This window comes from Mustelus asterias, chromosome 31 (genome assembly GCF_964213995.1).
Source record: "Mustelus asterias chromosome 31, sMusAst1.hap1.1, whole genome shotgun sequence".
Taxonomy (NCBI): Eukaryota; Metazoa; Chordata; class Chondrichthyes; order Carcharhiniformes; family Triakidae; genus Mustelus; species Mustelus asterias.
In genome coordinates this window covers 3,109,187-3,122,368 of record NC_135831.1, presented here as the reverse complement: position 1 = coordinate 3,122,368, position 13,182 = coordinate 3,109,187, and the positions used below count along the sequence as shown (strand labels likewise).

General features: G+C 51.1%; 1 protein-coding gene across 1 annotated transcript in view; it reads left to right on the top strand.

The window, feature by feature from the left end:
- The window catches only part of LOC144481621 (zonadhesin-like), a 129,019-nt gene that overhangs the window by 107,661 nt on the left and 8,176 nt on the right, over positions 1-13,182 (top strand). Inside the window, exons 37-40 of the mRNA XM_078200758.1 lie at positions 1,506-1,636; positions 3,192-3,391; positions 9,291-9,429; positions 12,568-12,672. Of these exons, the coding sequence (XP_078056884.1) occupies positions 1,506-1,636; positions 3,192-3,391; positions 9,291-9,429; positions 12,568-12,672 (575 nt within the window). The remainder of the gene's footprint in view (positions 1-1,505; positions 1,637-3,191; positions 3,392-9,290; positions 9,430-12,567; positions 12,673-13,182) is intronic.

Genomic DNA, 13,182 nt, shown 5'->3' with positions numbered 1-13,182 from the left:
ACTCAGCGAGACCTTGGAGCCCTCGTGCATCAGTCGCTGAAAGTAAGCGCGCAGGTACAGCAGGCAGTCAAGAAGGCAAATGGTATGTTGGCCTTGATAGCGAGAGGATTTGAGTACAGGGATAGGGATGTTTTGCTGCAATTGCACAGAGCGTTGGTGAGGCCACATCTGAAGTGTTGTGTGCAGTTTTGGTGTCCTTATCTGAGGAAGGATGTCCTTGCTATAGAGGGAGCGCAGCGAAGGTTTACCAGGCTGATTCCTGGGATGGCAGGTCTGTCATATGAGGAGAGACTAAGTCGGTTAGGATTATATTCACTGGAGTTTAGAAGAGTGAGGGGGGGTCTCATAGAAACTTATAAAATTCTAACAGGGTTAGACAGGGTAGATTCAGAAAGAATGTTCCCGATGGTGGGGGGAGTCCAGAACTAGGGGTCAGAGTTTGAGGATAAGGGGTAAACCTTTTAGAACTGAGGTGAGGAGAGATTTCTTCACCCAGAGGGTGGTGAATGTGTGGAATTCACTCCCACAGAAAGTAGTTGAGGCCAAAACGTTGTGTGATTTCAAGAAGGAATTGGATACAGCTCTTGGGGCGAAAGGGATCGAGGGATATGGGGGGAAGGAGGGGATCAGGATATTGAATTGGGTGATCAGCCATGATCAAAGTGAATGGCGGAGCAGCTCGAAGGGCCGAATGGCCTCCTCCTGCTTCTAGTTACTCTCAGGGAGAGTGTAGAGGGAGCTCTGTACTGTCGGGGGGAGTGTAGAGGGAGCTCTGTACTGTCGGGGGGAGTGTAGAGGGAGCTCTGTACTGTCAGGGGGAGTGTAGAGGGAGCTCTGTACTGTCAGGGGGAGTGTAGGGGGAGCTCTGTACTGTCAGGGGGAGTGTAGAGGGATCTCTGCACTGTCAGGGGGGGAGTGTAGAGGGAGCTCTGTACTGTCAGGGGGGAGTGTAGAGGGAGCTCTGTACTGTCAGGGGGGAGTGTAGAGGGAGCTCTGTACTGTCAGGGGGGGAGTGTAGAGGGAGCTCTGTACTGTCAGGGGGAGTGTAGAGGGAGCTCTGTACTGTCAGGGGGGGAGTGTAGAGGGAGCTCTGCACTGTCAGGGGGGGAGTGTAGAGGGAGCTCTGTACTGTCAGGGGGTGTGTAGAGGGAGCTCTGTACTGTCAGGGGGAGTGTAGAGGGAGCTCTGTACTGTCAGGGGGGGAGTGTAGAGGGAGCTCTGTACTGTCAGGGAGGGTGTAGAGGGAGCTCTGTACTGTCAGGGGGAGTGTAGAGGGAGCTCTGCACTGTCAGGGGGGGAGTGTAGAGGGAGCTCTGTACTGTCAGGGGGTGTGTAGAGGGAGCTCTGTACTGTCAGGGGGAGTGTAGAGGGAGCTCTGTACTGTCAGGGGGAGTGTAGAGGGAGCTCTGTACTGTCAGGGGGTGTGTAGAGGGAGCTCTGTACTGTAAGGCGGGAATATATTTCTAAGGGTGAGATACTGAATGTTTCCCTCCGTCTCCCCTCAGGAACTGTCTCTTCGACCTGTGCCAGTTCTACAATAACTCCGAGATGCTGTGTGCCAGCTACGACACGTACGTTCAGGTCTGCCAGGCTAACGGCACCGCCCTCCCCAACTGGAGAGCCGCAACCAACTGCCGTGAGTCTGAGTGTGAAGATCCGGGGGGGGACTGTGGAGGGTCTCGGGGACGGGACGGGGGGGTGGGGACTCTGTGCGAAGGGAGTGAGGAGCACTGAACCGTACAGCGCTATTATTTTACTTCGGCCCGATGCCCGCTCTCTCTCGCCCGGGTCAGGGAGTCTGGATTCACGCAGCCTGTTCCTTGATCCACCCATTATCCAAGAACCCCGTTACACCCCCGTTGCTGAGGTGGGGCTTAGGAACTGGGGGGCACGGTGGCACAGTGGGTTAGCACTGCTGCCTCACGGCACCAGGGACCCGGGTTCAATTCGCGGCTCGGGTCACTGTCTGTGCGGAGTCTGCACGTTCTCCCCGTGTCTGCGTGGGTTTCCTCCGGGGGCCCCGGTTTCCTCCCACAGTCCGAAAGACTTGCAGGTTTGGTGGATTGGCCGTGCTAAATTGCCCCTTAGTGTCCAAAGATCTGCTGGTTAGGTAGCATGGCCAATCCACCAAACCTGCACATCTTTGGACACTAAGGGGCAATTTAGCATGGCCAATCCACCAAACCTGCACATCTTTGGACACTAAGGGGCAATTTAGCATGGCCAATCCACCTAACCTGCACATCTTTGGACAATAAGGGGCAATTTAGCATGGCCAATCCTCCTACCCTACACATCTTTGGACACTAAGGGACAATTTAGCATGGCCAATCCACCTAACCCGCACATCTTTGGACACTAAGGGGCAATTTAGCATGGCCAATCCTCCTACCCTACACATCTTTGGACACTAAGGGACAATTTAGCATGGCCAATCCACCTAACCCGCACATCTTTGGACACTAAGGGGCAATTTAGCATGGCCAATCCACCTAACCCGCACATCTTTGGACACTAAGGGGCAATTTAGCATGGCCAATCCACCTAACCTACACATCTTTGGACACTAAGGGGCAATTTAGCATGGCCAATCCACCTAACCTGCACATCTTTGGACACGAAGGGGCAATTTAGCATGGCCAATCCACCTAACCCGCACATCCTTCGGACAGTAGGAAGAAACCCACGCAGACACGGGGAGAATGTGCAGACTCTGCACAGAAAGTGACCCGAGGCTGGGGATTGAACCTGGGTCCCTGGTGCTGTGAGGTAGCGGTGCTAACCGTTGTGCCACCGTGTCGCCCCATGCGGGTTAAGTTGGCTTGCAGTCAGAATTACCGTGACGGCGGTGCCTCACCGCCTGCAGAATGCCTCGAGAGTCCCTGGTCCCGCAGGAGGGCGGTAAGGTAGTGGTGGGGGGGTTGGGGGGGGGGGGGGGGTGGGGGGGGTGAGTGGCCGGGGGGGGGGGGGGGGGGCGGGGGCGGTGCAGAGGGGGTCTAATCCGCTGTTCTGCCGGGTACTGATCCACGTCAGATCAACCATGATCTTATTGAATGGCGGGGCAGGCTCGAGGGGCTAGATGGCCTACTCCTGCTCCTATTTCTTATGTTCTTATGTGTGGTAAAGTGAGGGAAACCGCTCGGGGGTGGCGTCAGCCTTCTGACGAATCCGTTGTGTTTCTTTCCTCGCAGCTATGGCCTGTCCGCCTCACAGCTCCTACAAGCCCTGCATGGCCGCCTGCCCCCCCACCTGCGGTGATCTGGCCGCCCCATCAGCGTGCGACCTGCCCTGCCTGGAAGGGTGCGAGTGCGACAGAGGCTACGTCTACAGTGGCTTCGAGTGCGTGCCTTACAGCCAGTGTGGATGCACCTTCCGCAACAAGTATTACGGGGTAGGTGAAGGCAACACCCAAGATTTGCCGGGGTGGTTAATAGTGAAGAAGGTGGCTGCAGGTTACAGGAAGGTGTGGATGGGTTGACCAGGTGGGCAGAGCAGTGGCAGATGCTGTTTTAAAGTGTGATGTGATGCAATATTGCGGCCTTTGATGTTCAGCCGTTTAATTGATCACCACTTTATCTTCAAGTAACCAGACCAAGTCGCAGAGTTCTTTTAAACAGCTGTTTTAATTTCAATCTCCAGCGAGGACCCTGCGAAGTTTCAGTGTCAGTAACTAGCCTGAGCCCAGAATTCAGGAATACATAAGCAGTTATAGTTTTTAAATTCGACTACAAGTAATTAGTAAATACCAATCAAGGTAAGTCTATCCATTCATAACTATTGATTAAGGTTACATCATGCATGTGGTACAGATATTAAAACCAATCACAATCATGCAATTCATGCTTGCTTACTTATAATATCCAATCAGCGTGAAGACTTAATCATTAAAGTTAAAGTTTAAAGTTAAAGTTTATTTATTAGTGTCACAAATCGGCTTACATTTTAACACCGCAATGGAGTTACTGTGAAAATCCCCTAGTCACCACACTCTGGCACCTCTTCAGGTGATGTGGAGATGCTGGCGTTGGACTGGGGTAAACACAGTAAGAAGTCTCACAACACCAGGTTAAAGTCCAACAGGTTTATTTGGTAGCACAAGCCATAGGCTTTCGGAGCGCTGCCCCTTCATCAGGTGAGTGGTACACTGGGGAGACCATGCAGACGCTACGACAACGGATGAATGAACACCGCTCGATAATCACCAGGCAGGACTGTTCTCTTCCTGTTGGGGAGCACTTCAGCGGTCACGGGCATTCAGCCTCTGATCTTCGGGTAAGCGTTCTCCAAGGTGGCCTTCACGACACACGACAGCGCAGAGTCGCTGAGCAGAAACTGATAGCCAAGTTCCGCACACATGAGGACGGCCTCAACCGGGATCTTGGGTTCATGTCACACTATCTGTAACCCCCACGACTTGCCTTTACAGGTAATTGTGTCTTAAAGGTACAGACAATGTGAGTGGAGAGAGGGTTAAGCACAGGTTAAAGAGATGTGTATTGTCTCCAGACAGGACAGCCAGTGAGATTCTGCAAGTCCAGGAGGCAAAGCTGTGGGGGTTACTGATAGAACATAGAACAGAACACAGAACAGTTCAGCACAGAACAGGCCCTTCGGCCCACGATGTTGTGCCGAGCTTTATCTGATAGTGCGACATGAACCCAAGATCCCGGTTTAGGCCGTCCTCATGCGTGCGGAACTTGGCTGTCAGTTTCTGCTCAGCGACTCTGCGCTGTCGTGTGTCGTGATCTTGGGTTTATATCACACTATCAGTAACCCCCACAGCTTTGCCTCCTGGACTTGCAGAATCTCACTGGCTGTCCCGTCTGGAGGCAATAAGCATCTCTTTAACCTGTGCTTAATGCTCCCTCCACTCACATTGTCTGTATCTTTAAGACCTGATCGGCTGTCAAGATCCGCATTCTAATCAGTATTCTGTAACTTGATTTTGTGTCTCTGCGCCCTGTTTGAGAGCGGATTTCCACTCCATCTGACGAAGGAGCAGCGCTCCGAAAGCTACCAAATAAACCTGTTGGACTTTAACCTGGTGTTGTTAAAACTCTTACTCAATGAATTTGCTCAGACTAAAGACCTTGGTGCTTATCTGTGAAGATTTTTACAAAGAACTTTCATTTTCCCGTCGCAGCTTATGTGATTCTTTTTAAAAACTTGCGTGATTTTTAACCCTTTGACAGGGCAAGGGAGTATCAATGAATGGCAGGACACTGGGCGGCTCAGAGGAACAGAGAGATCTTGGGATACTTACTCACAGATCCCTGAATCAGTAGGGCAGGTGAATAGGGGAGTTATAAAGACATATGGGGCCCTTGCTGTTATCAGTCGAGCAAGGAGGTAATGTTGGAGTTTGACAGAGCACTGGTTAGGCCACAGCTAGGGTACTGTGTGCGCTTCTGATCACAGAATGCGACAGTGCAGAAGAGGCCCTTCGGCCCGTCGATAGGGCCTGACCTGCCCACCTAATCCCACTTGCCAGCACTTGGCCCACAACCCTGAATGTTACGGCCGCGCCAAGTGCTCATCCGGGTACTTTTTAAAGGATTTGAGGCATCCCGCCTCCACCACCCTCCCAGGCAGCGCATTCCAGACCCTCTTGAGTGAAAAGGTTTTTCTTCAAATCCCCCCCCTAAACCGCCCACCCCCCTCACCTTTAACTTGTGTCCCCTCGCGGACTGACCCTTCGACTCAGGGGAACAGCTGCTCCTTATGCACCCTCTCCGTGCCCCTCATAATCTTGTACACCTCGATCAGGTCGCCCCCTCAGTCTTCTCTGCTCCAGAGAAGAACAAAGAACAAAGAACAGTACAGCACAGGAAACAGGCCCTTCGGCCCTCCAAGCCTGTGCCGCTCCTTGGTCCAACTCGACCAATCGTTTGTATCCCTCCATTCCCAGGCTGCTCATGTGACTATCCAGGTAAGTCTTAAACGATGTCAGCGTGCCTGCCTCCACCACCCTACTTGGCAGCGCATTCCAGGCCCCCACCACCCTCTGTGTAAAAAACGTCCCTCTGATGTCTGAGTTATACTTCGCCCCTCTCAGCTTGAGCCCGTGACCCCTCGTGGTCGTCACCTCCGACCTGGGAAAAAGCTTCCCACTGTTCACCCTATCTATACCCTCCATAATCTTGTACACCTCTATTAGATCTTCCCTCATTCTCCGTCTTTCCAGGGAGAACAACCCCAGTTTACCCAATCTCTCCTCATAGCTAAGACCCTCCATACCAGGCAACATCCTGGTAAACCTTCTCTGCACTCTCTCCAATGCCTCCACGTCCTTCTGGTAGTGCGGCGACCAGAACTGGACGCAGTACTCCAAATGTGGCCTAACCAGCGTTCTATACAGCTGCATCATCAGACTCCAGCTTTTATACTCTATACCCCGTCCTATAAAGGCAAGCATACCATATGCCTTCTTCACCACCTTCTCCACCTGTGTTGCCACCTTCAAGGATTTGTGGACTTGCACACCTAGGTCCCTCTGTGTTTCTATACTCCTGATGACTCTGCCATTTATTGTATAAGACAGAAGACAACCCAAGCCTCACCCAACCTCTCCTTATAACTTAGGTGGTAGTACTGGAGAGGGGAGTTACAGAGGAGATTCGCCAGCAGGTAGCCTGGGATGGAGCATTTGAGCTACAAGGAGCGACAAGACGGGCTTGGGTTATTTTCTCCAGAGTAGGGAAGGGGGGGGAGAGGATTGAGATGAATAAGGTTACGTCCCGTGTGCGAATCATCATAGAAATCATAGAAACCCTACAGTGCAGAAGGTGGCCATTCGGCCCATCGAGTCTGCACCGACCACAATCCCACCCAGGCCCTACCCCCACATATTTTACCCGCTAATCCCTCTAACCTACACATCCCAGGACTCTAAGGGGCAATTTTTTAACCTGGCCAATCAACCTAACACGCACATCTTTGGACTGTGGGAGGAAACCGGAGCACCCGGAGGAAACCCACGCAGACACGAGGAGAATGTGCAAACTCCACACAGACAGTGACCCGAGGCCGGGAATCGAACCCAGGACCCTGGAGCTGTGAAGCAGCAGTGCTAACCCACTGTGCTATCCAGGCCTGTCCGAGAGAGACAACTCCCTCCCGGATCTCAATGAGCTGGTACCTGGGGGAATTGGCAGGGTAGAGGGAGAGCGGATGCGTCCCCTCGTTGGACATTCGAGAACGAGAGGCCACGGTTTCAGGATAAGGAGTGGCAGATTTCAGACAGGAATGATGTGGAGATGGACCGGGCTGGGCACAGTAAGAACCACCAACAGGTCAAACCTGTTGGACTTTGAGCTGGTGTGAGATTTAAAACCGACGTGAGGAGAGACTACCTCTCCCACTGGTTGGCGTATCCATGAACTCTCCTCCCCAGAGTGCAATGGACATCAGAACAACTAAACAGGTTTAAGGTGGAGATAGATAGGTTTTTAATTAGTCGCGGAGTGAAGGGGGAGTGGACGGGAAGGTGAACTTGAGATAGAGATGAGATCAGCCATAATCCTAAAGTTAAAGTTCAAAGCTTATTTATTAGTAGGCTTACATGAACACCGCAATGAAGTTACTGTGAGAATCCCCTAGTCGCCCACACTCCGGCGCCTGTTCGGGTAACACTGAGGGAGAATTTAGCACGGCCAATCCACCCTAACCTACACGTCTTTCGGACTGTGGGAGGAAACCGGAGCACCCGGAGGAAACCCACGCAGACATGGGGAGAACATGCAGACTCCACACAGACAGTGACCCAAGCTGGGAATCGAACCCGGGTCCCTGATGCTGTGAGGCAGCAGCGCTAAGAACATAAGAACATAAGAAATAGGAGCAGGAGTAGGCCATTTAGCCCCTCGAGCCTGCCCCGCCATTCAATAAGATCATGGCTGATCTGAAGTGGATCAGTTCCACTTACCCGCCTGATCCCGATAACCCCTAATTCCCTTACCAATCAGGAGTCCATCTATCCGTGATTTAAACATATTCAACGAGGTAGCCTCCACCACTTCAGTGGGCAGAGAATTCCAGAGATTCACCACCCTCTGAGAGAAGAAGTTCCTCCTCAACTCTGTCCTAAACTGACCCCCCTTTAGTTTGAGGCTGTGCCCTCTAGTTCTAGCTTCCTTTCTAAGTGGAAAGAATCTCTCCACCTCTACCCTATCCAGACCCTTCATTATCTTATAGGTCTCTATAAGATCCCCCCTCAGCCTTCTAAATTCCAACGAATACAAACCCAATCTGCTCAGTCTCTCCTCATAATCTACACCCCTCATCTCCGGTATCAACCTGGTGAACCTTCTCTGCACTCCCTCCAAGGCCAATATATCCTTCCGCAAATAAGGGGACCAATACTGCACACAGTATTCCAGCTGCGGCCTCACCAATGCCCTGTACAGATGCAGCAAGAAGTTTAACAACACCAGGTTAAAGTCCAACAGGTTTATTTGGTAGCAAAAGCCACACAAGCTTTCGGAGCTCCAAGCCCCTTCTTCAGGTGAGTGGGAATTCTGTTCACAAACAGAGCATATAAAGACACAAACTCAATTTACATGAATGCGAATACTTACAACTAATCAAGTCTTTAAGAAACAAAACAACGTGACTGTGTGTGAACAGAATTCCCACTCACCTGAAGAAGGGGCTTGGAGCTCCGAAAGCTTGTGTGGCTTTTGCTACCAAATAAACCTGTTGGACTTTAACCTGGTGTTGTTAAACTTCTTACTGTGTTTACCCCAGTCCAACGCCGGCATCTCCACATCACAGATGCAGCAAGACATCTCTGCTTTTATATTCTATGCCCCTTGCGATATAGGCCAACATCCCATTTGCCTTCTTGATCACCTGTTGCACCTGCAGACTGGTTCTTTGCGAACCACTGTGCCTCCGTGCTGCCCTAGAATTAGAGTTATAGGGTGCGGGTGAAAGTTACAGGGTTAAAGTTACAGGGTGAAGGTTATAGTCTCCGCACATTCACTAACCCGAGCCGGGAATCGAACCCGGGTCCCTGGCGCTGTGAGGCAGCAGTGCTAACCACTGTGCCCGCCCCGTATTAAATGGCAGAGCAGGTCCGGAAGGGCTGAATGGCCTACTCTAGCTCCTAGCCCTTATGGACCTTACCAATTTCTCAATGACCGTCTGTCGGACGAACAAATGTTGAGGTGAGGCCAGATTTAGCTCCCAAGTGCCAATGTCCCGTCGGGGGGATCTGTTTCGTGTGTACATTCAACCAATCCTAACTCTTGATTCTCTCACTCTCTCTCTTCCCTCGCATGGGATGACAGGTTGGCGAGAGGTTCGTCACCGAGACCTGCGCCGAGGACTGCACGTGTAACGCCACGCAAACCGTTTCGTGCGCGGTAAAGAGCTGTCCGGTTAACACGACCTGCGGCGTCCAGAATTTCATGCGTTCCTGCGTCAAGGGTAAGAGTGGGGAGAACCGCATCACCCCCGACCTTTCAACTCCAACAGGGGTCAAAGCTTCAACTCCACCTCTTTGTAACGGGACACAGGGTTTCCCTACCTGGGCTGCAGGGATCAAACTAGAAGCAGGAGGAGGCCATTCGGCCCTTCGAGCCTGCTCCGCCATTCATTTTGATCATGGCTGATCATCGAATTCAATATCCTGATCCCCCCTTCCCCCCATATCCCTTGGACACTAAGGGGCAATTTAGCATGGCCAAACTCCCTAACCCGCACATCTTTGGACACTAAGGGGCAATTTAGCATGGCCAATCCACCTAACCCGCGCATCTTTGGACACTAAGGGGCAATTTAGCATGGCCAATCCCACTAACCCGCACATCTTTGGACACTAAGGGGCAATTTAGCATGGCCAATTCACCTAACCTACACATCTTTGGACACTAAGGGGCAATTTAGCATGGCCAATCGACCTAACCCGCACATCTTTGGACACTAAGGGGCAATTTAGCATGGCCAATCCACCTAACCTACACATCTTTGGACACTAAGGGACAATTTAGCACGGCCAATCCACCTAACCTGCACATCTTTGGACACTAAGGGGCAATTTAGCAAGGCCAATCCACCTAACCTGCACATCTTTGGACACTAAGGGGCAATTTAGCACAGCCAATCCACCTAACCTGCACATCTTTGGACACGAAGGAGCAATTTAGCATGGCCAATCCACCTAACCTACACATCTTTGGACACTAAGGGGCAATTTAGCATGGCCAATCCACCTAACCCGCACATCTTTGGACACTAAGGGGCAATCTAGCATGGCCAATCCACCTAACCCGCACATCTTTGGACACTAAGGGGCAATCTAGCATGGCCAATCCACCTAACCCGCACATCTTTGGACACTAAGGGGAAATTTAGCATGGCCAATCCACCTAAGTGTCCAAAGATGTGCAGGTTAGGTGGATTGGCCATGCTAAATTATCCCTTACTGTCCAAAGATGTGCAGGTTAGGTGGATTGGCCATGCTAAATTATCCCTTAGTGTCCAAAGATGTGCAGGTTAGGTGGATTAGTCATGTTAAATCCTGATCCCTTTAGCCCCCAAGAGCGATATCCAATTTCTTCTTGAAATCACACGACGTTTTGGCCTCAACTACTTTCTGTGGGAGTGAATTCCACACATTCACCACCCTCTGGGTGAAGAAATTTCTCCTCACCTCAGTCCTAAAAGGTTTACCCCTTATCCTCAAACTATGACCCCTAGTTCTGGGCTCCCCCCACCATCGGGAACATTCTTTCTGAATCTACCATGTCTAACCCTGTTAGAATTTTATAAGTTTCTATGAGATCCCCTCTCACTCTGCTCAGCTCTGATGAATATAATCCTAACTGAGTCCTACCCTGCGGCACGGTGGCACAGTGGTTAGCACTGCTGCTTCACAGCACCAGGGACCCGGGTTCGATTCCCGGCTCGAATCACTGTCTGTGTGGAGTTTGCAAGTTCTGCCTGTGCCTACATTATGTTTCCTCCGGGTGCTCCGGTTTCCTCCCACAGTCTGAAAGATGTGCAGGTTAGGTGGATTGGCCATGCTAAATTGCCCCTTAGTGTCCAAAGATGTGCAGGTTAGGTGGATTGGCCGTGCTAAATTGCCCCTTAGTGTCCAAAGATGTGCAGGTTAGGTGGATTGGCCGTGCTAAATTGCCCCTTAGTGTCCAAAGATGTGCAGGTTAGGTGGATTGGCCGTGCTAAATTGCCCCTTAGTGTCCAAAGATGTGCAGGTTAGGTGGATTGACCATGCTAAATTGCCCTTTAGTGTCCAAAGATGTGCGGGTTAGGTGGATTGGCCGTGCTAAATTTTCCCTTGGTCTTTTATAATTCATTCGTGGGACATGGGCGTCGCTGGCTGGTCCAGCATTTATTGCCCATCCCTAGTTGCCGTTGGAAGACAGTTGAGAGTCAACCACATTGGCTGTGGCTCTGGAGTCACATGTAGGCCAGACCGGGTAAGGACGGCAGATTTCCTTCCCTAAAGGACATGAGTGAACCAGATGGGTTTTTCCGACAATCGACAATGGGTCACCAGCAGATTCTTAATTCCAGACTTTTTTAAATCAAATTCAAATTCCACCATCTGCCGTGGTGGGATTCGAACCCAGGTCCCCCAGAACATTAGCTGAGTTTCTGGATTAGTCGTCTTGCAATAATACGACGAAGCCACCACCTGCCCATGGCTTCAAAGCGTCCAAAGATGTGTAGGTTAGGTGGACTGGCCATGCTAAATTGCCCCTTAGTGTCCAAAGATGTGTAGGTTAGGTGGATTGGCCATGCTAAATTGCCTCTTAGTGTCCGAAGATGTGTAGGTTAGGTGGATTGGCCATGCTAAATTGTCTCTTAGTGTCCGAAGATGTGTAGGTTAGGTGGATTGGCCATGCTAAATTGTCTCTTAGTGTCCAAAGTTGTGTGGGTTAAGTGGATTGGCCATGCTAAATTGCCCCTTAGTGTCCAAAGATGTGTCGGTTAGGTGGATTGGCCATGCTAAATTGCCTCTTAGTGTCCGAAGATGTGTAGGTTAGGTGGATTGGCCATGCTAAATTGCCTCTTAGTGTCCGAAGATGTGTAGGTTAGGTGGACTGGCCATGCTAAATTGCCCCTTAGTGTCCAAAGATGTGTAGGTTAGGTGGATTGGCCATGCTAAATTGCCTCTTAGTGTCCGAAGATGTGTCGGTTAGGTGGATTGGCCATGCTAAATTGTCTCTTAGTGTCCGAAGATGTGTAGGTTAGGTGGATTGGCCATGCTAAATTGTCTCTTAGTGTCCGAAGATGTGTCGGTTAGGTGGATTGGCCATGCTAAATTGTCCCTTAGTGTCCAGAGATGTGTCGGTTAGGTGGATTGGCCATAGCACTGTGCGGTAGCACTGTGCTGCCCCACTCCCAGGCCGCAAATGCATTCAGGATCCTGGCCTTTGCTTTGTTCTGCCTCTCAATCCCTCCACCAGTGAGAACTGTCTCCCCCATTCTCCTCTGTCCAGATGCCCCCTCAGCGAATTTCAACGTGATGTCGTGAATCGATGAATTTCACTGGTGAACCATTCCCCGATTAATTTCTCGCTGATTTTTCTTTTCCAACAGTCGGATGCTTCTCCGGCCCCTGTCAAAATGGGGGTACCTGCAAAGAATCTGTCAATGGAACTCAGTGTCTGTGTCCACCCTTCTATGCAGGCCGCTACTGCGAGAGTAAGTATTCACTGGGAAGCTCGGAATCACAGAGGGTTTGGATAAAGAGTTATTTTTTTAAATTTGTTTTTGGAATGTCGCTGACTGGGCAAGTTCAGCATCTGTTACCCATCCCTAATTGCCCCTTGAACTGAGTGTCTCGTTGGACCATTGCAGAGGGGCAGCTAAGAGTCAACCCCATTGGCGGCACGGTGGCACTGTGGTTGGCACTGCCGCCTCACAACGCCAGAGGCCCGGGTTCAATTACGGGCTTGGGTCACTATTTGTGCAGAGTCTGTACGTTTTCCCCGTGTCTGCGTGGGTTTCCTCCGAGTGCTCCGGTTTCCTCCCACAATCCAAAGATGTGTAGGTTAGGGGGATTGGCCATGCTAAATTGCCCCTTAGTGTCCAATGATGTGCAGGTTAGGTGGATTGGCCGTGCTAAATTGCCCCTTAGTGTCCAAAGATGTGCAGGTTAGGTGGATTGGCCATGCTAAGTTGTCCTGGTGTCCAAAGATGTGTAGGTTAGGG